General features: G+C 47.4%; 1 protein-coding gene across 1 annotated transcript in view; it reads right to left on the bottom strand.

Annotated features, from left to right (window-relative positions):
* NCOR2 (nuclear receptor corepressor 2) overlaps nt 1-24268 on the bottom strand; it is a 290178-nt gene extending 265910 nt beyond the window's left edge. The window contains exon 1 of the mRNA XM_065417750.1: nt 24124-24268. Within this exon, the coding sequence (XP_065273822.1) occupies nt 24124-24228 (105 nt within the window). The 5' untranslated portion in view covers nt 24229-24268. The remainder of the gene's footprint in view (nt 1-24123) is intronic.
* Nucleotides 24269-27838: the final 3570 nt, after the last annotated feature.

Below are 27838 nucleotides of genomic sequence, written 5' to 3'. Positions count from 1 at the left end.
ATTGCAGAACTCTATTGAAACGAAGGAAAAGTAGAGCATTATTAACCTTCAGCACAACAGACCCACAGAGTTTAAGGAACCATTAGATCCTCTAGTCTAACATCCTGTGTCTCACAGGTCATTACGTTTCACCCAGCTGCCCCTGCTTTGAACCCAATAACTTGTGTTTGGCTAAAGCATATTTCCAAAAAGGCACATTATTACTTGTATTATCATGGCATCAAGGAGTCTCAGTCCCGGACCCGTTGCGCTAGGCGCTGTACTAACACTGAACAAAAAGACAGTCCCTTCTCTAAAGAGCTTCATGTCATGAGAAACTAAAACTAACCAAGCTCATTTCATTGTCCAGCCTGAGGCCCTGTCTACAACTAGACAGTTGTACCGTTTTAATTACCCTGCTATAGTTAAAGCGGCACAACCCCTTGTAGTGTGGATGCAGGTATACCGGTGTGAAACAGCAACAGGCAGACAAAGGGCTCAATCCTGCAACACGCTGAGCACTGTGTCCCCAATCCAGCCAACCACGGGCTTAACTTTAAGCATGCCAGTGGGTCCACTGAAGTCAAATCCACAGAGCAGAAAAGTTTAAAAGAAAATTAAATTTCTAAAATGCTTTCAACTTTGGTAACCTACGGTATTGGTAACAATAAAGAGAAAATACATCATCATCTTGCCCATGACCCTTTAAACGTGGCTCCCGAGAACGGAGCACAAAGGGGTGGAAAGGACAGTTTGTTACTTATTATGTACACATCCCTTTTGTTCCTTGGCCCTTGGAGAGTACAGTACTGTATGTCCCTGATTTAATTAACTAAGGAGCCCTTCTGCTCTGTGCCACAAAGGCTCTTATTCAAACAATGAAATATTTCAACTGCTATTTATCTGCAGATAGGTGCCTGACCACAGGGGGGGAAAAGAGAGCAAAGATTAATCATCTAATTACCTAAAACACTGATCAATGCTTTGTAATGTCCCACCACTTTCATGACAACCATGGTAATAGTGGAATATAGTTATGCAAGAAGGAAGGGAAGTACTAGGACTTCAGAGCATATTTTAAGTAATTTTCATCTGAAAAAAATGGAGACGTTTCTACCCTGGTTTGATTCCCAAGCCTCTCACGGTGTGGTCTTGGTAAACCCTGCAGATAAGTGTTTCGGGGGGAGGAAGAATGATCCAGTGGTTACAGGGCTAGCCCAGGATTCAGGAGACACAGGTTCCCTTCCCAGCTCAACAGACTCGCTGTGACGCCTTGGGCAGCTCACTTAGTCTCTCTGTGCCTCAGTGGCCCCATCTGTATAACGGCAATAACAAACATGGCTGTTCCGCACAGCGGGGTGCTGAGGCTAAATAAAAGAGCTGGCCAGAAAGCAGGTTCTCTCTCCCCACAGAACATTTCCATGTTTTGGCAAAAATTGCAAAGGAAGGCAGTGCACCAGGAAAGTCCCCAGCCCTGGTAGAATGAAGTCCAGCCAGGGAGCCCAGCCCACAAAAGAGAACTGGGACAGGAGGAAACCAAACGATAATTCCCATGAAGCACTGCAGCAGCATATGCAAATCACACTATTTGGGGTTTCTGCCAAAATATTTCCAGGGTTTGTTTATTGGGGTTTTTTTCTTGAATGAAAAAAGTAAAATCGTCCATGGAAATCAGACAGAAAACCCCAATTTTCTGCCAAAAGCCAATTTCAAAAGAAAATGTTCAAACATCCCTTGTAAATACATTAAAGACCGTGATTCTTTCAGGCTATGTCTACACTCAAACCACTACAGCCGCAGAGAGACAGCTGTGCCACTGTAGTGCTTCAGTGTAAACACTCACTACAGCGACAGAACGGGCTCTCCCATCGCTGTGGTAAATCCACCTCTCCAAGTGGCAGCAGCTAGGTTGATGGAAGAATTCTTCTGTCGACCAAGCACTGTCTATGCCAGGGGGTTAGATCAGCTTAACTATGTCGCTAAGGGGTGTGGAGTTTTCACCCCCCATGCAACGTAGCTTGGTCAACCCAACTTTTTAGTGTAGACCTGGCCCCAGATATCGTGGTAATGGGGCCAGATAAATCCCACTGATTTTCAAAATGGGCCCCACAGATTTAAAAATCAAGAGGAGTTGGACAATGATCTCACGCTGAAGCCTTCCCCTCTCAATTGTAAGAAAGAGCAAAGAAATCAGCAATGAAAGGCAATGCTTCAATTCCAACTGGGACTACAGATTAGAAGAAAATGTCAGGAAATATCAAAGCCCAACATCTTGGGATGTCAAGAGGTAAAATAACATGTTTTTACAGTAACTATGGAAAATCAGAAAAAAAAAGAATTCTAGGCATTCCCTCCAGAGGAGCCAAGAAAAACAGAATTATTTCCAAGTTCAGCATCTCCTTCACAAAAGCTTAAATGAGACCAATATCAAATGGGGGGGAAATGGTGGCGTCTACTAGCTACTATTTCTTGTTATGCCTGGAATAGTACATGGGGATATTAGCCCATGGCGCCAGGGTTCATGGTTTCCCACCGCTAAGCGATAATGTGGTGTTACCCTTTGTTTTCTTTTTCTATTATAGATTATCTTGGTCAAGTCCAGTTCTTTTTAGGCAGCATGGATGAGCTTGCATAGAATTTATCCATTCCTTCTACCTGGATAAATTCTATGCAACTCCAACTACACCCCTACTATTCCAGACCTGGGCCTCTCCTGAGCTGAGGCATGACTTGACAGATGGTTTCATGTGAAGAAAACACCTACTGGAGACTGTCTAGGTCAAACTTTACTTTGGTATTCCAAATTCTGATATGACCCAGATCTCCAGAGATAAAATCCCCTGAGTTGCTTAGTCTGTAGCAATACTAGCCCATTGAGCATGTGGCTCTGTTTGGAACCCAGGAATGTAGATTAGATCATATGTAGCTGGCCCAATTCTATATTATCTTATATATAAAACCAAGGAAGTTTGAGATGGAATGATCCTGTTAGATCTTCCAGTCCATCTCCCAGACACTGCGGGACTGCTCACTAAGGCACATTCCCCCAATTTCCGGCTCATCCTATTTTTAAAGGTCCCATATGATGTTGCTTTCGGCACTTCACTAGGGAAGCTATGCAAAATATAAGCATACATAGCGAACGGATGGATAGGCGGTCCCATAAGCAGGACCGTCACCTTTTGAAAGAAACATTAAAAGGAATAAATCATGCCCAGATTCCTAGATCGAGAGGTGGATTTGCCCAGTAAAAATGTCAATCTCAATTTTGCGTTATTAACAATTATATATGGTTTACGTCATACTCAACCAGGAAGACCCTGCCAAGCCAATTACATGATTGCTAGGAGAGTATTGCAAACCTCAAAGAGGCAGACATATTTCAGCCCTGGTATCTAATGCAGTGTTCAATCTTTGCTATACTCTGGTTCCCTTTTCCATACCCGGATCCCCACCAATCTAGCCAGGACATCCCTCCATTTAGCACTGTGCGAAGGGCAGAGTAGTCAGGATTCCCTGACACCTGTACCTGACTTCCCGCTTGAGCACCCATGGTCTAAGGGGAAATTCTTGTTTGTCAGGCCCAATAGCGCCCCAGCTCTAACCCTGTAAGAAGGCTCTCCCGCTTCCAGACCGCCTCCTTCCGTCCCCTGCTCAAGGCAGCCTTCCTCCCAATTCTCACTAGCCTTACAAGTCTTGTTATACTGCCTGAAGTGAAGGGGAAGCTCACAAAGATGTGCTACTACCTATAAGTTAAGATCTTTGAGACCTGTCTTTCCAGCTTCACCACGAAACACAGCGTTGGCCAATACAATTTCCAAATGTTCACTGACAGCCTCTGACGTGTTTCACTTCATTAACATTAGTGCTTGGTTCTGCCAGCACAAAACATAACCTGAAAAATTAGCATAAAGGATTAAAATCCATGCATCTCTATGTGCCCTTTGACGAACCATCAAAGGAGCCACAGGAGACCTGTCAGAATGTAGGTGGATTAATTGCTCAGAAAGTTACTACAGTAAATTGCATTGTATGCCAAGATTGTGCTTTTCACACATAAATACCTTTAGGGTTTAACAACCAGGTGTCAGAAGAGGCCTTGGTTTGTTTTGCAATCTTTAAAAAGGTACACAGCACGAGGCATCCCCTGCCAGAAAACCTTCCAAGTGCGACCACGACAAAGAGATGATCTTCGAATGACCATCTTTATCATTCCGGAGCGAGGCATGCAGCACCATGCGCAAAGACACATGGGAGAAGCGATACAACCTGCACCTATCAACCCAAAACCCTCCTGCGAGAGAATAGGGATAAAACATTGGGACTGAGATGACCAAAGACTGCCTAGCCCCGAAGCTATACGTCTCTTCTTTTCCTTTCTTGGTTGTTTTTGGTTTTCTAATTCTCCTTTTTGCTCATTCTCCATTCCTTCTCTCTCTGGATGTCTTTTCTCTTTCTTTGGGAAAAAAAACAAAACAAAAACTAACTCTCTCCTCTATTTGCTGATAGCTCAAAGCAGTAGGCTCTCTCTCCATGGAGCGGTTATATCCTCCCGTTTTCTCCTCTTGTGATTTCATTCCCTAGCCCTCAATCCCACTCATCTGCCCTCTCAGCTGCTTCTCCACTTTACAATTCTTGGCGGTCAATCTTGCTTTCCAGAACACAACATGCTAGTAGGAATGTCACCCCCTAGACTGTACAACCTAAAAGTAGTACACCTCTACCTCGATAGAACGCGGTCCTCAGGAGCCAAAAAAATCTTACCGCGTTATAGGTGAAACCGCGTTATATTGAACTTGCTTTGATCCGCCAGAGTGTGCAGCCCCACCCGCCTGGAGCACTGCTTTACTGCGTTATATCTGAATTTGTGTTATATCGGGTCGCGTTATATCGAGGTAGCGGTGTATGTCCGGCCCAGGGATTCCATTCAGTGTAAGACCATCCAATATCCGCACTGACACCTTACTAGCTCACAAGTTGCTGATAAAACTTGTCATGACAGACGAAAACATGAAAAGCCCCCACTTGGTGCTCTCTAAAGCTCAAGTCTTTTGCCTGCCTTTAAAACGGCGTTCAATTAGAGCACCAAAAAGCACCCACTCAGATTAGAAACAAGAGCAGGCCACAAATTTCAAACATGTTTTCCCTCATTCCCCAACTTAACTTATCAAGAACCCACCTTTAAAACAGGGGTGCTATGGGGCAGTCACCATCCTCAAAGCATTCCAACTGTAACACCTGCCCCAAATGCATCTACCTATGTAGAATGAGGGCTAAGCGCCTCACAATCTCGAACGCACATCTCTGGGAGGCAGGGCAGCGCCGTTATCCCCGTTCTGCAGATGGGACCTGAGGCTCAGAGAGGCTAGATGACTTGCCCAAAGTCATGCATGAAGTCCAGGGCAGAGCAGGGAATTGAACGCTAGTCTCCCAAGATCTAGACTAGTGCCCTAACCACTGGGCCACCATTTCAACAGAGATGCTGGCTGACCCGCACCTCCCTTTCATGGAAAAAAAAAAATTAAACAGGCAACAAAAGTGTCCGACAGCTCTAACTACTATAACCATGTTCAGGAAACTACTGCCCACAACAACTTCAACTCACCTAAGACAGGGGGCGGAGAGGTGAAGGGAAGGGACCAAACAGGATATTTCATACCAGGCATCAGCTGGAAGATAAATCAGTGTGTAGTGGTTTTTCCAAAAGAAAGCAGGCAGGCTTGTCTGGGTTGTCTTGACTTTGAAATCATTTGGGGATCATTTGAGACACACCTTCCAACAGCCTGACCAGATCTTCTTTCATGATGACTTAGATATTGCTTTGCAGCTTCTGGAAATTCTACAGAATTTTGCAAACTGATGTCTTGAAAAAAGGTGGTGTGGGAAGAAGGAATTAGCAACATCTTTCAGTTTTGCTGGTGGAAATTAACTTTTTTTAATACACAAATGAATGAGAGACAATCTGCCAAACTAACAAACAGTAGCAGCAGCCACCATTTGGGAAACCCCAGTTCTGAGGTCTCATCACCCTCTTGATCAATTTCCCCCGAAACCCAACTGTGGAGAGAAAAACTACATTAATTGTGACAATGTACAAACACACTGTCTGGAGCTTTATTTCTGCTAGGACAGCACACAGGCCCTCAGAAAGCATGGCAACTTTCAGTGTGCCACCGTTACGTTTCAAACGAAAGGGTTCTGCTCCTTGCCTGAGATCTTATTCAACGGGCAGGTCTTGGGCAACAACTGGTCTGTTAACACCAATAGTCGTGCCACATGGAGCTTGGTCTATCTAGCCATTTATGACACTCATCACGGATAACAATAGGAGTTCATGGTACGGACTGCGGGCAGCATGTGCTAGCAATGGGGCTGCCTCATAGGGGATAAGGGCAGCCCATAACCCATGGACTTTAACTGGATTTCTATGTGGAGATTGAGGGTAGAATATAGGTCCACTGAGAACAAAGTGTTTGTACACAGAGCAAAGGCTCTTGGATAGCTCTCAAGAGCCCTTTTCTACAACGAAAACTGTCCTCTCCCTTCCCCCCTTCTCTCCCCCCCTCCCACATACACACTTGCACAACATCAAACCCTTACTGCAACCTCAGCACATGAATACTGGCTAATATTGCACACGGCTAAATCCTCTGCAATAACCTAGTGAGAGACTCCAACTGCACCAGATTTGCACAAGGGGAGCGGCACTGCACAGCCTAGCTCCCAGAGCAGAAGCAGACCTGCCCGTCATTACAGAACCAGAAGCAGACCACCATGTCCTTGTGATCACTTGCAGCTTGACAGCGAAGTGCAAAGGGAACAGTTCCTCTTGATCGTCCTCAAGTTTTCCCCTCAGTGCCGCACTGGACCACGTGGGCTGAAGGACCAAAGAAACGGTTCCCAGCTAGCAGTAACATCTCCATGGAAATGGACGGGGAAAACAAACAACTTGCAGGATCAACCAGGCCCAGAAATGTATCAATGTACATATCTGTCACTCTAAAACCAGCAGATGTTGCACAGAATCACAGGCCCTCTCTCCGGTACTTTGGATTGTTGCCCTGGCCAGGATGCTGCAATTGCCCTATTTATTATTTCACTGCAGATTTGAGTGGTAGTCCATTCCCCACACCACTAAGTAACTGTACTGACTGTTCATTTGCTCCATTAATTATAGGATGCATGCAGCACCCAGGTGCAGGGATGTGTGCGGCTGCTAGCCAGGAGGGAGAGGGAATGGGAACAGGGATTACAACAGGTGGCAGCCAAGAAGAACAAGAATTCCAATTCCACCTACTTAAAACCTTGGAGAGCGTATGGCGTCCATGGGCCCCGGCATACGCCCTGGAGATAGGAGAGGATCCACACGGGACATCGAGAGCCTCAACTTATACCCCCGACTCCCACATCAAACTAGCAAGGCTACAGTGTGCTCCCCACCCTCCCGCCTTCTCTTCAAAAAATGCATTTGGTCAGATTCTAATTTTACATCCGTATGGAAATACCGGGCCCAATTCTGCTCTAATTTAGACCTTGAAATCCCACTGAAGCGAAAGGGCTTGAACGGGTGGTCACTGATGGCACCATATTTTATGCTGATTGCTGGTGGAACTAGTGGGGTCAGGGCCTAGAAGTTCAAACAACATGGTCAGTCCCCTCAAAATACATGAAATTTTTACCCAGCTTCAGCCAATCACATGCACTGAAAACGTAGCTCTCCATTTAAAATGGTTTGTTTCTGGGGCAGTGCTTTCCACTACACCCGAATACACAACCAGTTCAGATAACCCAACAAAAACTGGTTTCAGAGTAGCAGCCGTGTTAGTCTGTATCCGCAAAAATAACAGGAGTACTTGTGGCACCTTAGAGACTAACAACACACACACACGCACACACACTCACTCACTCCAACATGCTTGGGGTTCTGCAAAGGATCGAAATGGAAGAACAAAAAATTAGTGTTTAAAAAAATAAAACGCTAAAGAGCCAAACAGCCTCATTAAAATAAATGTCTCCATTCAGGAGCACGGAAAGGTGCATAAGGCCTATTTGAAATCCTTCTAGAGCCGTCCTTAGCCACCAAGAAGGGTCAGATTAATTTGCACATCCGCTGAGTGTTGGTGGGAACTAGCTGATGACAGACAGCTCTGGCATTCTCAAGGTCTTTTTATGTTTTTGTTTTCGGTGCATTTTTTTTCTTTTTCTTTCCTGAAGCACTGAAAGCACTCCTCCCACCCCCACTTCCTGGTAAATCCTCTGACCCTCAATAACCTGAGCTTGTCAGGCCCATTTAGATACAACAATCAAACTGTCATAAAGAGAGAGAGAGAGAGAGAGAGAGAGAGGGAGGGAGGGAGGGGAGAGAGAGGAGGCTGAATTCAATCTTCAAGAAAGCCATGAGCATCACAGAAACCCAGAGGGTTCTAAGGGAAAAGCTTTTTAATTTTTGAAAGCTTTCTGTCTGCAATGCCATCTACCACATTGTCTCAAATAAAAGCCCCCATTAGCTCCCGACCTCAAGATAACCTGTATGCTAAACCAATAACTGCATGCAAGCGACCATTCTTGCTGCTTGGTTTGATTGCTGTTCTAACCGTCTGTGGTGGCTTGCATGTTTCATTCTTTTCTCCCTGTTTCCAGCTGGCAGGGTCTGGGCTGCCTGATCTCCAGCCAGGAGAGAGAAAAGGTTTGGAAGCAACTCCGCAATCTGCTCCAGGCTTTGGACCTTCAAAGCAAAGCACTTTCCTCCAAACCCAGACAATGTCAGGTCGCAGGTAACCACTGTTATGCTCCTGCTCTCCCAGATTCAGGAGCAAAGACCCTTACCAACAGCCTGATCCGGAGGGGTTCAAGGCACCCACAGCTCCTTAGTGGCATCAGAATTAGCTCCTGTAGATGCAGGGTGGGGCCAAGGGGGGGACAGCCAGACATCTGAAGTCATGGGCTAATCTTGCAACAAATATGACCCAGCATTTTCCCAATAGAGGAACAGCCTTTATCATTCCCTTTCTTAACATTCATTTTTAATGCCTTTTTACAGTGAGTTTAGGGAGACGTATAACTCTAGCAGAGCATTCCCTATCAGTGTGTTCATTCCACCATGGAAAGGCCTTCCAGTGCTCGAGACATTTGCAAGTGAGCTCAACAAAGCAGTAGACACTATACAACAAGGGGGCAGCTCTGCAGTGGAAGAGGGATGAACCAGGTGACTTAACAGGCCTGTCCCATCTCTAATACCTGTGATTCTCGACCTGCCTCAGCTTCCCCACCACAGTCCTAGTGCACAAAGAACTCAGGAGATGCCATTTTGCCAGAATGCTGCGTGCCCCAAACTCAGTAGTGCAGCTATCAGAGCGTTTTGGGGGCGGGGGGAAGGGGACTGGACAAGCACAGCATTTTTATAAACCACCAGTCCGGGCTTTTATTAAGTGCTTATTCATAAGCAAAACCGAGTCCTTTTCCCCCTAGCTGGCACGCTGCACAGATCATATATGATAAGTTCACTTCTGTTTTATTGTAAGAAATTTTTTGAAAACAGGACATTTCAACTGCACTGAGACAACAGCTTCGCCGAAAATGAAGCTGATTAATCAGATTGTGCCCTTAAAGGGAAGCACAAAATGATGGTGAACACATTATAAATTTAAGTATAAATCGCTCCTTATCCTAATTGTAGGACTATGATGTTTGGTTCATTTCAATTGCTGGTAATCAAAATATTGTTTTTAAAAGAATCCCTTTCAACTGCAGAGCAACTGAATTGGGAGAAAAAGATGGTTGTATAGCACCCAAGTTGTGCCAGGCCAGGACATACAAATCCACGGTGTTCTCTGGGAATCATTAGGTTAAGAAAGTGAAACTGAAGCCTCCCACTCACAGCGATGTGCTAGCAGCCCGTTCCAGCATGTCACAGAGTGAAACCCGCAGAAGTCTCGGACAATATGGGCATGAATTTGTATGAAACTGCTGCCTGTATTACCTCCCAAAACTGCTGCCTGAGAGAGAGGCTGAACTACTGGTTAGAGCCCTGGATGCGAGCCAGGAATCCTAGGCTTCCTAGTAACTCGTGGTGTCTCTTTGGAGCAATCAGAGCCTCTCCGTGCCTCAGTTTACCAATCACTCTATCTATGGTACTTGTGGTCCCCATTACCAGAGTATCTAAGTGCCTCACAGTCCTTAACGTATTTACCCTGACAACACCTCCTCGAGGTTGGGGGAGGGAAGAGCTAGGAATTATCATCAGTAGTAGTATTTTACAGATAGCGTCTCTGTGACTCAGTTCCCTGAGGAAATGTCTAAGCGGGGCTAAAAATTGCTGTGTAGATGGTTTGGGCTCAGCTCCTCCACCCTCGCAGGGTCCCAGAGATCAGCTCCAGGACAAACGTCGACACAGCAGTTTTTCAGCCCTAGAGCCCAAGCCCCACGAGCCAGTCAGCTGACCCAGGCCAGCCGCTGGTTTTTTAATCCCTGTGTAGACGTATGCCAAGTGATTTGCGCCACATCACACAGGACGTCTCCAGTAGAGCTGGGAATTCAACCCAGGGCTCCTGTGTCCCAGGCTAGCAGCCTATCCACTAAACCATCCTTCCTCCCAGCTCCCGCATTTGTTTTGCCAATGAATCCCATCTCACTTCTCCCTTTGTCTCCCATCTTACCTACTAGATCACCAATTGAAAATCAGCCTACACCATCAGCAATCGAAAGTCAGCAGTCAATGCAAAATGAGTGAAGCGGAGTTCAAGCCCCCAAGCCAGATGCCCATGCCACGAGGGTCACCAACACTCTCCTCCCACGGCAAGCATGCACACAAGCTGTAAATGCTCACAGGTAACGTTCTAAGCAGCTTGCATGTGCTCAGTAGCAAAACGGGGAATGTTTCTGAGGCAGGAGGCATTTTAGTTACACGGGACAGTCTCAGCAAAAAGACCTAGAATTACATTGACCCAGCTACTGTCTTGTCCATGAAGGTGGCCTCCCAACGAGGGTCATGGCACTTCGGACAAGAGGAGGAGTTTGGGGGAAGCCTGGACTGCTGCTACTCAGACTGGAGGATTTCTGTCTCCAGGGCTGCCGATCCAATACCAGGTATCTTTGTGCCAGCATCAAGCAGGACCTATTTTAGCTCCTGGGTGTTTGGATGGCCCTGGGCACTGCCCTGCAGACTGAGAAATGTACATTTTAGCCTTTACCCATGTAAAGCCACTTTCTGAGGCCAACACATCTCAGCAGTGCCATGCTGCTGTCTGGCAGCACCAGGCTCTCACCGCACCCTCGCAAGACAGCAGACTAGCCCTGAGAAACTCGCTGCACAAGGGGAGAGGAGACGCTCCCGCCTCATTCAGAAGAGCATCTGGCAGGAGCTTGCGGTTCCTCCGTCATCGGGCAGACGGAGCAGCATGGCTGCCACGAACTACAGTGGCGCCGGATGGACCTGCTGTAAGGTGTTTATGGTAGATGCGGGGGAGGGAGGAGTTTGATCTCTATACCCTGCACTGGGTAGGCTCGTTGGTTGTTTCTTTGGAGGGAGGGGTCATTTTTAAAAAGTAATGGTTGTCCCTGGTTCTTACTTGGAGGCAGGGCAGGGCGGTTCCTCCCCTCCCTGCCACAGGGCTTGTGAGGAGCCATTACAGGGTCTCCTTCTCCCCAAGCGGCTGTCCCCAACACTACGGCTTCTGCTAACTCTGCCTCTCCAACAGTGTTAACGTGGAGGGGCAGAGAGTGGTACCATGATGCAGCCCTATCCCAGCAGCGGGTGCTGCTCCAGAGGCGGGGGATGGTACGGCCTCTCACAGCCCGGGCTCCAATGCTGCTCCACTGGAGGCAGGCACAAACCCTGGCAGCACCATGACGCTAGCACTGAGTCGTGCCCTTATGCCAGTGGGGATTCAAATGCGGTTTGTCCATTGGTGATCTGTCATAACCTCTTACATGCGTGAAAGTGACATTAATCTCCTCTCCTCCCCACCACCAGACACATTTAGCAAACAGACCAAATTCTGGGCTGCTGTGGAAATACCCCCGCGTGCTGGTGAAGGCACCCACACACACATGCTGCTAAAGAAACATCCAGATGTTCCTTTATTCTGGTTGGCAACAAGCCACCATCACCCAAAGCCCATCTCTCTCTCACACACACACACGCGCAAAATCTTCTGCGTGGGGTATATGCAGAGAGATCATAACTGGATCTACGCTGCATGGCATGATCTGCATGTCTACATGCTTCCGGTCCTCCAGATACATCCCAGAACACAGCCCCATGGTTACCGTCAGAGCACATAGGAAGGAACCGCTCCACTGGTTTTGGAGACGAGCAAGACTGGGCTGAATTTTGCCCCACGCTTCTCATAAGTCGCAAGCAGTTAGGGTCAGGCCCCAACCTATAGCACCTTGCCAGGTAACTGACCCACTGAGTCATTTCTCCTCTCCTTCGAATGTAGCTCCAAAGGTAAGCATGGCTCGTTGGCGATTTCATTCCTTGTTTGTGCACCAGTATCAACCAGGGTAGCACAGCTCTTGGCACGCTATTTGCTCACTACCAGCTGCTGTTCAGCAAGCAGAGGAAACACAAGGACCCAAAACATGATCACTCCAAGTTTCTACATCAATAGTAGCTTTAAAAAAAACAAACAAAAACCCCACCATTTTGCGACCAAAAGGAAGTGTTTAATGTGGCATTCCCCATCAAGCAACAGCTATCTTACCCCCTTCAAATGCTGGCATCAGGCTGCCAGCCATATGCAGGTCTGGAAATTGTGCAGAGACACACTGCATCCAAAGGTTATTATTTAGATCAAGTTCAGGAACGAACAACTCGATAGCATCCTTTCTGTTACAGCAGGGACAGGGAATAGGGAATTGAAAACATTCTACAGTACAGAAGAGCTCAAAGATTCATTCTAAAAATAAATCCCTCAGTGGCTCACACTACGACTGGGGTCAAGTATCAGAGGGGGAGCCGTGTTAGTTTGGATCTGTAAAAAGCAACAGAGAGTCCTGTGGCACCTTTAAGACTAACAGATGTATTGGAGCATAAGCTTTCGTGGGTGAATGCCCACTTCGTTGGTGCCACAGGACTCTCTGTTGCTTTTTACTATGACTGGGCTCGCCTTCTCACCTATCACTTTTCACTCTGATCAAGGGAGATGCTGATTACGGTCTGTGGAGGTCTTTCTGCAGGGAGTTAGGGGCAATCTGTTGCGTGATAAAGGCAGTCCACACTGGAGTTGCTATATCGCTAGACTCAGCTGGCTTCTTCTGTAATGATTCACTGTTCTGGGGACCAGAGAAAACACCTGCAATTGATGCCGCAGAAACAAAAGGAAGCTATTGATCAAACAGAGCAACCCAATCCGGCACCGCCCGCCCTCCAGCCATTGGAATATCCAACCGAGAGAGATTAGAGAGACAAGAAAAATAAAGCAACAACAACCACCCCTCCATACTCAAGTATGCTGTTTGAGATAAGGTGAGTAATAAAAACTTGGTTGAATTAGCACAGTGTTATCTTGTCTACAGGGATGCAACATGTGCTTCAGACAACATCCTTATTGTTCCAGTAGAATCTCCCAGCCATCAATCTCCCAAACATTGCTGGCTCGGCCTTTTGTTTCAGAAGGTGATCACACTCCACGTGGCCTGCTCTTGGAAAGGCATTCGTTTTTGTTGCCATCTCTACACTGAGACCGCATCTGTTCCTCCCAGTGAGCTGTGAATTTCGGTGGTGTTTTTCCTGGCCATGCTGAATATGCCAGTCACTGAAAAGAACCAATGTCATGGGGAATAGCGCTCTGTTTTTCTGACTTCACTGTCATCTGACCAGTGGGTCCCTGTAACTAGCGGCAGCCGCTCAGACACCTGCTGCCAGATTTGAGCAGCCGGTCCTCAGGCAGATGGCAGACACAACCAGAGAGGTGTCTGCAAAACAGAAACAATTTAGGACTCCACTTCTTTGGAGCTTCTCCAGCAGAAATGTTTGTCCAGAGCACTGCGGGGCCCTGCGCTCCCTTCCTCATCCCTGAGTCATACCCAACCACAATTAAAACAGAGCCGTTTGCTGGGGATTTCCATCTCTTGTCCACCAGAATCATCCAGTAAAATCCCCCCAAGGCTTGGAACTCAGTTTTCCAGCATCACTTGTGGCCACATGCTAACCACAACTCTCAAGCTACCTCCACACCCTTGAATCCCATTCCTTTAATGCACCCAAGCTCCTCACCTCAACTTCGGGGGCCTTATCTTGCCCCTCCCCAAATCTCTTCTGCAATTTAAGGACCTATGCTCTAAATTTCTGACTCCCCATCTCACTCCTACTCTTCCCTCCTATCACCTCCTCCTCCTCTCAGCTCCAGGTTTTCTAGCATGTTGTCTGTATGCTAGGAACCAGTTCCTTAGTCTTGTCTGCCAAGAAACCCCCAATCCTCTCTCTTCCTTACACCCATTTCTTCCAGGAGCCTTCCTACCCATTTTCTTTATAGAAATCCTCCCCACGGCTCCTTTATCTGTGCCGCTGTCCCATCACTGGTCTTTATTACCACCACCTATTACTTCCATTCTAGAGGCCCCAGCCAAGATTTCCATTCTGCTGGCATCATTTACACACACAATAAATTGTTGGGGCATGGCCCATCTACATAGACTGGACAAACGGTGGAAAAAGGAAGGATTACTATTCCGGGAAACGAGGCACAGAGATATTAAGGGTAACATTTTCCAAAGCACCGGAGAGATTCATGGGGTTAAACCCCATTTTGAAAAGTGACTTGGGCACTTAGGAGCCTATGTCCCATTGACGTTCAGATCTCCTGAATCCCAGGTCAGTGCCTCAACTACAAGACTGTGCTTCTACCTTGCTTGTCTTCCACTGCAAGCTCTTCAGAGAAAGGTCCATGCTTTAATCTATATTCTGCACATTTGCAGTGCTACATAACTCCATAGTCCTCTTTCAGAGAGTTTCCATCCATTCTCACACTTTCTTCTCTTCCCCAGATCCCGGTCTCAGAGCTGTTTGATGGCTCTGCCTTCCAAACACAACGAATGAAGCCATTTCCCTCTGTGATGCTGCATGCCTATCATTTGGAGTTTCCATTGTCCGGCACCACGTTGATAAAGCCAGCCGTCGGGCAGTCGTCACAGCCAACTGAAGCTCCTGGCGTACTTAAGCCAAAAAGCACCACATCTCCTGGCTTAGGGGTAAAGCGCTGTCAGGTAGAACCTTGGGCTCCACTGCCACAGTGGCTTCCTGGAATGGCAGAGTATGGCAGTCACAAGCTGGGCTGGGAGAAGAGGGACATTCCCCTCAATGGCAATTCCTTTAGCCAATTCAGGAACGGGGCTGAAGAGATCCAAAAAGAATCCCATCCAGTCGCCACTGACGATGGCTGTACCAAGGGTTCTATTATGATGGAACAGAAGGAAGAGGAGGGAAAACAGGTGATTTTCAGAGCTCCAACAGGATCATTTGAAGGTCCTCATTACAAAGTATTATTTCCTTGGATAGATTTACTGTGTTGTTGTGATTAACCCATGTGATGTTTTTAAATGCAAGGACGCATCCCATAGGCGTACAAATCAAATTCAAAAGCCCCACTGAAGTGTAGATTCCTGGCTAGGAAGCAAAAGTGGAAATTTGCCACAGCTCCATCTGTTTAAAAAAAATGTACCAGGGAAAATGCATTGTGAATCCTGAGTGTTGGAAGCTAAGCCTTTCCTGGCAAGGAGACAGAATCCAGAGCTGGGAATCAGGGGTACTTCTTGCTCTGCTTTCAAGCTATCCCAACCCAAAACATAAATCAATTAATCAAGCCACCACTGTACAGTTCAGAGCTCACATAATGCATCATCAGACATTTAAAGCCACTTTTCCAGTCCAGAGAGATGATTTGAGTTCTTGAGTAAGCAGCTGAATCAAAGTTGCCATTTCAGTTCCACGGTTTTGGTTTTTAAAAAATTTTTCAGATCAGTCTTTAAACGCCAATAAAGCATCAGGCAAGGAATCACGGAAAGTACTCTGAGATGACAATATCTCATGTGAAATTTGAACAGTCTCCAACCCTGCTGTGCAGCTGGTACTAGGAATCTCTTTGCTTTTGGGGATTGCTAGGATGGGGACGGAGGAAGCTTTGAGCAGCCCAGGGGCAGGTTGGTGTTTGATGCTCTAATGTCTTCAGTTTGCAACAGAAGTATAAATTAATACAGACAAGCATTGTGGGTCTAGAGGTAAAATTATTCACTGCCTCTCCACGAATCAGTAATACCAATAGCACCTTAAATTTATCAAGCACTTTTCATACGGACTCATCTCAAAGCGATTTTTATATATGGATCATTTCACTCACCTCTAAAATGTAGCCACCTATAGCAACCCTGCCACACTGGTAACATACTTCCCTATGCAACAGTTTTTCAGGATAGGCCATCTGGGTTAACTTGACCAGTTCAAAACTACTGGGAGAACTTTAGGTAGGAAGAACATAATTACCCTAGTTGGATTTTGGTCAGGACACCAAGATTAACACCCTTGCTGTTGGGAGACGTGCCAGGGGATCTTTAATGATCACGAGAGGTCAGGACCTCGCAGTTTTATGCCTCCCCAGTGAAGAGAACCTCCAGCATCAAGATGTCCTTATAACCTCGCACTGGGGCACCGATTCAGTATTAACTCTGAGCAGCACCCCCTGCTATGTCACCCACTACAACATCTGAATGGCTCTCAGGCTGATCCTGGCTAGCTTAGGAGATCTGATATAGAAATACTCTAAGGCAGGGATAATTGATTATTTTTTGTCATGGTCCAAATTTCTTGGTCATGGCATATAGTCAAGTCCGGACTCCAGAGAAAATAATAAAAAAAATAATTATTATAAGTAGTAAATAAAAAGATGAGGGGATCCATTCAAAAGCGTATGGCAGTCCGGTTTTGGCCTGTGGCCTGCCTATCGATTAACCCCTGCTCTAAGGGGATATTGCTACCACATGAGCCAGTTTATGAAGCAGATTGTCCAAATACAGCCTCCCTTAAAGATTAATGAGAGTCAGATTGATCAAGATTGTGCTGATGGATTTGCCAATGACAATGAAGGATACATACCAAAACAAACCGTTCTGTTTAGTTTGGTTGTACAGTAATCTATTATAACTGCCTTTAGTAATGCGGATGAAATTAACACTTGAGATGAACCTTTTTTTTTTTTTGATCCATGCTAACAGGTGTTTCAATTTGGAAGCTTAAAGCCAATGGAAGAACCAGAAGAGCTCACGACTTTCCCAGCCGTGTTTCGGTGTCTAAGCAAGTAACGAAACGCTGACAGACCAACATCATCATCATCATCATGGCCAAACACTTTCCTTTACGGCGCGTTCGACACGCACTGAAGCAACAACTTGTAATTCGCATCCTTAGCTATTTTGGTGCAACTCCAGGTGTGGACACTTATTTCAGATTTTGAGCGTCCTATTGTGATTTAACTTAAAATCAGTAAAAAAAATAATAATAAAATAAATTGCAACTTCAATCAAAATAGGGCACTCTTAATCCAAAATAAGAGTGTACACACCCAGATTTGCACCGAAATAGCTAGCAGTGAGAATTACAGCCAAGCTTGTTGTTTCGGACAAAGGTGTGCATAGACCAGGGGTCCTCAACGCGGTGCCTGAAATGCCGCCCAGAAGCAGTGTCATCCAGAGGCAGCGCCACCGAAATGCTGCCAATTTTCGGCGGCATTTTGGCGGCGACGCCTCTGGATGACGCTGCTTCTCGGCGGCATTTTGGCAGCGACGCCTATTGACGTTGCCGCTTCTCGGCGGCATTTCGACGGATGCTCGTCTGCCGCCACGGTCCTCTGTGGTTGGGGACCACTGGCATAGACCAACCTGTAGACTTTTTGATTTGTTACATTACATTCCTTTTCAGCAGGGAAGCAGTTAGGTGGGGACTGCAATGATTAATTCCCCATTTAACTTCTCTGATCCTCTCCAACTATTTATATCAACATGCTGGCATATACTTACCAATCCCCTTGATTTTGCTTGATTGGGTGTGAAGATAACTTCCAACAGTCTGCTAAACTGGCAGGTCAGCGCTGAATGAGCACCGTGTCTAAAGGACATCTCTGGGATAGATTCATAGATGCCAAGGCCAGGAGGGACCATTGTGATCATCTAGTCGGACCTCCTGTATAACATAGGCCATGAAACTTCCCAAAATAGGATGGTCTCAGACCCTAAGGAACAGGCACTTGTAGCAAGGGAGTTGTTGATTAAGAAGCTAATGGGCTAGTTCCCTAGAGATACCGCACAGTGGTTCTAGAACGCTAGCCTCACAAAGGGTGAACTTCAGCAAGGGGTAAACACGTGATGTGCTCAGCCGCTGAGCAGAGGGTCATGGACCAGATCCTGCACTTACTAAAGTCAACAGGAGTTTTGCCACTGACTTTGTTAGGTGCAAAAAAATCAAACCCATATCAGCGTTATTTATTATTGTTTTGCGGTAGTGCCCAGGGGCCCCAGCGATGGATCAGGAACCCATTGTGCTAAGCACTGTACAAACATAGAACAAAAAGAGCTTACAATCGAAGTGTAGGACAGACGGAGACAGACAGATGGGGGAGCACAAGGAAACAAGACGCTATCGGTCAGCATGATAGGCTGTGTTCTCAACACACCAGGAGCCTAACCATTGCCAAGTTTTGTAGGCATCACGTGGCAAAGGAGAGTTTTAAGGAGAAATCCAAAGGAGGACAACAAAGTAGCTTTGTGGATGTTATTGGGGCGCCTCCCAAGCGTGAGGGGCAGCAGGAAAGAAAGCAAGCAGGTGCTTGTTTGAAAATTTAAGCTCAGTGGTTACAAATAAGAGCAGCTGAAGTCTCCCTCATAAAATTGCAGTCTCAACAGGACTGGTCCCTCCAGAGAAAGGATCGTTTGCAGGGCAGCTTGCGGGAAGCGAATAGTGAGCCACCTGTTCTGTGGAGAGGAGATTTCATTCTTCATGACTCATCAGCTAGCAACTCTTGCGAGGGCTAAATTCCCACGCACACACGCAAAGTTAAAATCTCCATAAAGTAAACCAATGTGCAATGCTGGGGCCGCTTGATATTTCCTGCTGATGCCTGCAACAACAGACCGTGTCTCTCAGAATGCCTAAACCTCCCCTCTGCTAGTCCTACCATGCAGGTTCCCCCACTCCTGCCCAGGTCATAGTCATTCCTACAGCATTGAAACGGCAGGGCATGAGCTGGTGAATTATGACGATTAAGGAGGACACCACAGGAAATTTGATATATGAATGGGGGGAACCCTTCCCACCCCATTGCCTACAGATTACTTGGGGCTTAACAGTGAAGGATGGAGGCAAGGCTATAAAAGGAAATTTGCCAGAAACTGGGACTGGATGACAGGGGATGGACCACTCAAATTGCCTTCTTCTGTTCATTCCCTCTGAAGCATCTGGCACCAGCCACTGTCAGAAGACAGGATACTGGACTAGGTGGACCATTGTTCTCACTCAGCAGGGCCGTTCTTATGTTCTAATTGATCTGTTTACAGAAAATCTCTGCGGGTTGATGGAAAATGAAAACCGTTCATGTTAAGGTTTCCTTTGAGAGAGCAGGAGCTCATGACACATTAGAAGGTTAAGCATACAAGTAATATGCATTTTCACCTTTAGCTAAAGGTCACAGAATGTTCAATAAGCAATCCCTCCGTCCAGGAGCTGGGCAAGACAGCAATTGACAAGACATCCACATATTATGCTGCTCCAGCTAATCATTAATGTGGAAAATGCTCTGCTGTCCCCTTTCACTTGGTCCACGATGATTCAGTGCACTTGGGAGCCAAGGGGGGAACCGTTCACACAGCTGTTTTCAGATAATCACAATTGCCGAATTTGGCCTTAAAAAAGGAATGGCTTTTGCTGTTCCCATTAAGAGCACCCACACTTCTACAGAGATTGCATATAATTTATTTTAAATAAAGCAAAAGTGAGCTATACAGGGATGGTATAACATACCAGACCAGTGGGGTTCACCGAGCATTCGGTCTCTCTGACAGTGGCCAGATACTTCCCAGGAAGGTGAAAGAAACTCAAGTGCGCTATGATAGAATAACCTACCTACCTACCTATACAGGGAATTTCTTCTTAACCCTATGTATTAGAGGTTAGTTTATACTCTGAAGCATGAGGATTTATGTCTCTTCCAAATTTTGGGGGGGGGAGGGGTTGGCAGGCAGGGTGCTGTTCCTTTTTCTTAAATCCTTACTAAGGAAGCTCTGCATGTTCTCATTAGACATATAAATGTCCAGTCCTCTTTCAAATTCCCAACTCATGGTCTTAATGATACCCTGTGGCAATGAGTTCCATAAGTTATCCATAAAATATGTAGCTTTTTTTTAATTTGAAGTCCTCTGCCTTTCTGTTTTTGTGCCCTTGTTTTTGCATCATGAGAAAGGCAAATAGAAGTTCCACATTTACCTTCTCTATACCACCCATTGTTTGGCAAGCTTTTATCATGTCCCCTCTTGTTTAAAAAGGAGGCAAATAAAACAGCCGCAATGTTTCAAATCTCTCTTCCTGTGGAAGTTTCTCTGAGCCTCAACCAATTTTAAGGCTAATTTCTGAACCCCCCCCCCCCCACTGTTTCTACAAGGCTGTTTTCAACAGCAGATGTGGGGTCAAGGTGTGTGACTGCAGGACCACCGACAGACAGACAAACCTATGGATTGACTTGTATTAAGGTCACACCTAGACATCCGAGCACCGTAGTGCTAAACACCGTACAAATGTAAGAAATGAACAGTCCCTACCAACGTAATCAGAAATATCCTGCAGGCGGACTAAGTAGTCATGAATTTACCTAGGGCTAGGACCCTGTTCTTGCAAAATATGTCATAGGACGTAGCAAACCTGAATCAAAATATCATTAAAAGCGGACACTTATTAGCACCATCTCCTTCCAAACTAGTTCCTACTACACAGCCAGCCCATGACAAAAGTGACCTGACCGAGACATGCAAGCAAGCTCCACGCTGGGGTTAGTACGACACTGCAAGGCAACTTCAAAAGCAATCAACTGCATCTTCCCTCCCCAGTAGTCCCCACCAGAGAGGAGCTCTGTCCCTACCGCCATGGTCAGGTGCCAGCTCTGCCAAGTAAGAGATGTACATTTGCAGAGCACAAGGAGATCACACAGGGAGAGGTTTCTGAGAAATGCCCCACCCTCCACCTTGTTAAGGGAGACAAGGTAGCTTTGATGGGACCGCGGTGAAGGCTGCGTGGGTGGGAAGAGGGGGAAAGACTGCTCTGTTTTCACTAAGTAGGAGATGATCCTTTTGGGTTCCCATCTGCAGCCTCAAACAAGGCCTCTCCAGCTCCTAAACACCTCAGCGGTATCACATAACTCTGGAAGATTTAATGCGGCTGTAAAAATAGCCTTTAGAAGCTGCGCCAGCAAACCGCTCCAACCTTAACTCAGCGAAATAAAAACAGCATTCACGCCAGCCAGCGAGGAAGGGCAGGCTGGAAAAAAAATCTAGCACTCATGTTTCAACTTGCATCCAACACAACTGGTTGGTTTCACTTTATTAGATGGTGCCACAAAAGGGAAAGCAAAGCTGGTTTGGAAGATAAAAGAAGTCGAACCCACAGCCCTGAGCATTCGCTCATTTCTGGGGGTCACCCTCAAAGTGGACTCTTTTTAAAGGCTCTGAAATTATTGCAAACCTGGCATGCTTCTCTGCCCCCCCACCCCCACGCCCCCTTCAGCCTCCACCCCCATGTCTAGTTTCAGATCAGGACAGAATTTGCCCCTTCACTCCAATGCACACAGCATCCTTGTGAAACGGCGCTGTGCTGGGGCGTATAAACCGCATGCTGCCACAGCCAATAAGGGGTCCAGAGACAGAGTAGCTCCTACCCCATCTGTGGCTAATCGGTTGATCAGCAAAGGTTAGGATGAGGAGCTGCAGCCCAGGCAGAAGTGCGCCTGAGCCTGCCAGACAGGCTGATGACCACCCCATCAGCGGCAAACTGGCAGGAAGCCGCCCCACGAGCAGGACCCAAAATTCCCCCTGCGGACTGGGGTGAGACTGCGGGGGGGTGGGGAAGAGACCCCCACCAGCCAAGAGGGTTTCCCTTCTCCTGCTCTCCACCAGCTACAGTGAGACTTGGCACTAGGGTGCTCCCAAGCCGGGGAGGAATACCCGCAAATATTTGAGGAGGGTGGGAGCTGAGCTGGAAGGCTAAGAGCACCAGCTCGTCAAGGCCCAGTGTACTTTCCAGGGGCTAGCAGGGAGGTGAGAGCGCCGAGCCCCTCACGTGCCCCCCACACGGCGTGCGCGGAAGGGAAAACCGTGTCGAGACTCACACGTGTCTCTCGGTTACCTAGGACGAAAAGCCTCCTTGTGGAATGTAAACGAGGGCAGGAGAAAGGCCCCAAGCAACCCATACGAGCAAAGAAATGGAGCCGAAAGCCCATCCCTTCCCCCCACCTTACTTGGCTTTCTACCGCAGGGCTTCCCCGACTCCCACCCCCTCCCAGACACTCCCATGGGTGCTGTGCTACTGAGTGGGGGAAGAATGGAATTTCAGCCTCGCAGCAACATTTCCTGGATTTGGAGGCTTTCGAGTCAGGCCTGTCACACGATCACAACGGGGATTTTGCAGTTCAATAGGATTCCCTGTTACAAAGCTAACCCTGAAACGAGGTCACCTCGTCCCGCCGGCACTAAAACACGTTATAAACGCCTTCGTAACTGTGGTCAACTTGCTATAACTCACCAAGGTGCTGGCTCCAAAGAGCACCCTGACAAGTACGTTCTACGCTCCGACACCTAATAAGATTCGTTCAAGCAGCTTGTGCCGATGGAAGCTGTTCCACTACGGAAAGTCTCTTCCATTTCGATCTTAAATCTCAAACATTCAAAGATCCGGGAGGAGCGAGCCATGGTAGGGGTAACAGTACAGAGCAGCGGGATTTGGACGGGTTAACCCTTCCTAGCTCTGAGTCATCAAATAGAAGCGCTGTCTTGCATGGCTTCTGGATAATAGGATTAGGGAAAACAGCTTTGCTAGCAAACACCACTAAGAAAGGACAACTGATTCACATGCAAACAGCTTCTTCGGGACATAGCCTAGATTCTCCCACACTCCCTCACCACTCTGGGCTGAGCCCAAAAACCCAGCCTGCTTCCCTCTGTGTCAGACATGGCTATCCCAGATGACTTTCCAATCCTCCGGTGTGCCCCATGAGGGCAAGTGAGTGTTTTGGAGTGACTGGGCAGTGCGGCCCAGTGGCTAGAGCAGGGGGGGCTCAGAGCCAGGAGTCCAGACTTTGATCCTTGAGTACATTCCTTGCCTCAGTTTATTTCCCAGTGTAACAGAAGACAAGACCTTTCATCTACAGGAGAAGAGAAAAACCTAAGAGCTTGGGGTGGGGGGGTTATTATTATATAAAAGAAAAAAGAAAAAAAAAGCACGGATTCCCCTCTCTTTCACCAACACAATATGCAACATCCTCCCCAAGCCAGAAGCCCTACAAAGAGAGGGGGTCTCAGCTACCTGACTGAAAAGCAAACAGTAGGTTTATTAGATGCCGGCCCCCTTGGCATGGCTGCCTGCCTGCCCTGGGGGAAATCACAAGAGTTCTCAAACAAACGTGAGCGTGGAGGGTCAGGCTTGCTGGGAAGCGATACGTTGGCATTCAGGGAAGGATGCCAGCCACCTCATGATTCAGCACACACTGTAAAAGCCGAGCCAGAAAGGGACAGAGGCAGAGTCCTTGAACTCCACACATGCGGTTAACCGCACTTCCCCTCCACTCCCAACGCCCGCTCGTGTTCCTTTAACCCATTGTGTTCTCTCTGGGACAACAAGCGACCCACCAAGCTTCTGAGAGTACAGCCATGAACTGGAGCCCTGAGCAGCACTGAGGCAGGTGGCGAAGGGGAGAAGTTATAGCCACCCTGAGGATGGAGAAGAGAGAGAAAAGATGGGAGAGGAAAGAAGAAATCCCATTAGCAGAGACGGAAGTGGGCTTCAATTCTCTTCGACACCCCACATCAGCGGAAGCCATTAAATCCAAATCACTGTCCCTGACAACAGGGCCACGCAATCCTATGCCTGTCCCGAAGGAAGCAAGAGGTCTGCCTTACCGCATGTGTCCGACTGATCTGAACAGGATAGGACATGGCGTGAGGGGGATAGCGTGGCTCGGTGGCTCGCCAGTTCTGCGTCACAGGCTGAGTAGATCCAGACATGGCAAAGAAGCAGATGGGAGGTTCGTCTCCTTTGAATCTCCGTCTCAAAGAACTAGGAAATCCAAAAGCTCCTCTTCATTATGCGCCTGTTGGCCACATCACCCTACAACTGCAAGGAAACAGGAAAGCAGAAGATTAAAACTTGCTCAAACCACAGTCCAGCTAAACAACAAAGTCAAGCCACAAATGGTTTCTAAAACCTCACTGCCTTTTATTTTCTTAAAAGGACTTTTCTTCACATCAGAGCAGGACTGCCTTGTTCCTTTAACGAAGGAACATTCCAACCGTACGAAAGCCCAAATAAGAGTTTATTTTTATTGATTTATCCATAGGCATTTCCACTGAGCACATCACCGTGATACGCAGCACCTGACAAAATATTAACAAGGTACAACGCTGATCCTGCAAACGGACCCATGCAGTCAGCTTGCTTGGGTTCCATTGCCTATAACCACATTCTGCCTGCATGGATCAGGGTCTATGTCTCAAAACATCCAAGTACGGGTGAGACGTGACCTGCTCCCACTGGTGGAGACTGAAGTGTTAACTACTTCATTCCCGCAGGAGGCAGCCACTGTAAAATAGGTGTGTAAATGGGCTGAAAGGAACTGAAAATGGAGGCTGAACTGTCAAGAAAAGTCTATGGGGAACTGGTGGGAACCCTTTGAGTCATTTCAAACTTGACTGGGAAAACGCTGGAGAACATGTTTTGTTGGGAGATGTACAAGATGACATCGTCATTCCCACCTCTCAAGTCCATCCTCACTCTCAGCCTTCAAATCCCCCGTTAAAACTCACTCACTTCTTTCACTGCCTCCACTCTAGCACCATCCTGATCATCCATTTAAAAAAACTAGGATTTCAAGCGCCACCTTTATTTGTTGTTACCCATAAAAATGTAAAATAGTAAACGGTTGAACAGTTAACTGGTAAGCATTAATCTTATCGGTTAACCCAGCCTAACCGTTAACCCCCCAGCCCTGGGTGGGCCGAAGGAGGCCCAGCCAGCCACCACCAGCCGCAGTCCCGGGCCGCGCCGGCCGACTGACCCAAGCAGCCGGCCAGGCAGAACAGCAGCCCTGGGCCAGACCTGCTGACCCCAGGAGCAGCCCCACCCCACCCCCCTCCCTTTAATCGGTTAACTGGGTAAACGATACAACTTTAATCATTTAACCGGTTAACTTTTTAAACGATATTTACATCCCTAGTTACCCATAGCTCACACTCACACTTTTCTTTCCACATGCTTCTTTGGATGCCATCATCCTGTTTGTGTCCATCAGATATAAGCCCTGATGCTGCAAACACTTCTCCCATGGGCGCACCCCTACGGAAGGGAGGCATCCCAGTGAACTCCACAGCAGCTCTTAGATTCGTGTCTGCAGGAAGGCCATGTCTTTCATTCTCTTTTAAAGCGCTTCACAAACGACGGTGCTATGTAAACATTACATGACCACACACCTTTGATCTAAGTCACTGGGACCCGTATCAAATACCAGGGAATCCACCACAGCACGGGGTGTATTTTCACAAGCATTCCAGTCACCCACCTCTTGAACGGAATCTCAGATGTTCCACTTCCTTTTTCAGCCACAATGAAAAAAACCCAACGAGTGAGAGAGTCCCCCCCACCCCCACCCGAAAAAGAGAGATTGACAAGTTGTTGATTTTTATAGTCACTTTAAGCGGTTTGCTTGGAGAGGTTTGTAAGCCCCGCTTTGTCAGGATTTCAACTCAAAGTAACTAATGTCTTAATGCTGCCCTCTATTACCGGCCGTTTAAGAGGCATTAAGCATTATTCCCGTATTAACTGTTAATTATACAAAGCATAAATTTCCACCGGTGCCTGGATTCAGCAAACGCTGCCATTGCAACGGTGAACCCTTTACGTGCAGAACTGCAGTTCATTTACGTGCAAGAGAAATCCAAGTGTTATTCCAGCCCACCTCCGCACATACTAACCCCTCACCCTAAGCTACCTGGGTCTCAGTTGGGGTATTCATTTGTGCCTAGGGTTTTGAGAGTCGATCCCTGTCACCAACACACAGGGAGCAGCACAGAACATTGACACTACTGTACATTGCAGCTCAGCCCCTTTCAAACCGCTCCTGGCCACTGCTAGAGACAAGAGCACCGCATGCCCAACCCAGGGTCCGTTTCAACCGACACAGCAGTTAGCGTGCACCAAAAAAAAAGGAATAAAAGCAGTGGGGAGAAGAGGAGAGAAGAGAGGAAGTTGCTTTTTCTCCTTGGGACCGCAGATCGGCCCCGACAATAAACCGCTTTGCTATCTGCTGCAGGCAGATACGACGAGGTCATGGGAATGCCTCTGCCTCGTTTGTTTGCCCATTTCCAGGCATCCTTCACAAATGCATGCCAGTTGGGGCTGACCTCAAAACAGCCAGTGACCACCAGTGTGCTGGATGCTGCACTGAGCAAACTGCCTCGCTGGCTAGGAGCGCCCGACATTCCCGCTGTCACCACAACGGTGAGTCGCAGAAAGAATCTGCTGCCAAGAATCAATGGCCAAGCGATGACCAGATTTGGGGGGGGGGGGGGGGGGGACGGGACATTCTTACAGGTCAGCGTTGCTATGAACGATAATCATCTGCAGCCCTCAGAGGTCCTCCGAACCCCCTTAATAAGTGGGTATTCTACAGTAACCTGGGGGGAAGGGGGAGAACAAGCGCACAGAAAGTTGCCACGGTCCCACGGAAATGCAGAATCAGGAAGAGAAGCCAGGAGCCTTGACTGCCAAGTGCCCTGCTCTAACTGGTGAAGAACAGTTTCCCCTGCACACCTGCTGCTCACTAACTCACTGCAAGGGGGGCTAGTTCCCTTCTCCTCCCAGCATCCTGGTGCACTCACAGAAGAAAAAGTTGACCTGCAATCCTTGTCTTATGAAGACATCTGGAGCCTTAAATTCCCACCCCTCCCACAGCATTTTACTGTCCAGGAACTCAATGCTATTCAATGGCACTCACCCTGCAGGGCAGGAAAACCCCTGCAGACCAAGGGGGAATTTTAAAGCACCCGAATGGCAGCAGTCATTTATTTATACTTCCATTCTGACTAACTTCCCCTTGCAGTTCCGACTGGATGCCACGCTAGTTTTCACTCCCTGTCCTAATCTAATATGCAGTGTTCCTGCTGCGCTGTTCCTTCACCCACCACTGAAACGCAGCAACCTCTAAGGCAGAAGGAATTCCTTGCATGGGTGCATATGGGTGGCCACATTTTGCCCCATTCAGACCTGGGCAACCCCCATGGACTTCACTGGGCTTGCCAGGATGTACCCCCAGAAGAGTTCATAAAGCTTGTTGGGATAAAAGTCCCCATAGAAATTTAAGATCCTTTCCTAGCAACTGATTCAAACTCAGTCATCTATGTTTGCAGCCTCCAAAGAGTTAATACAGACAAATGCATTGCAGGCTTCAGGGGGCCTTGTGCCCGTTAGTGGCTTTCAGTACATCAACTGTTTCACTCAAAGCTACGCTGGCTCAACAGGTGGATTGCTCAATGCCATCACAGCTGCCTGCATTAAAGAAATGGGATGACTTTTTGCCAATCAGATCAAAAGTTTAAACCAACTTTAAAACTCAGCACCAAC

This window comes from Emys orbicularis, chromosome 16 (assembly GCF_028017835.1).
Source record: "Emys orbicularis isolate rEmyOrb1 chromosome 16, rEmyOrb1.hap1, whole genome shotgun sequence".
NCBI classification, from domain to species: domain Eukaryota; kingdom Metazoa; phylum Chordata; order Testudines; family Emydidae; genus Emys; species Emys orbicularis.
Note: the sequence above shows the minus strand (reverse complement) of the source record. Positions and strands in the feature narration are given on the sequence as shown.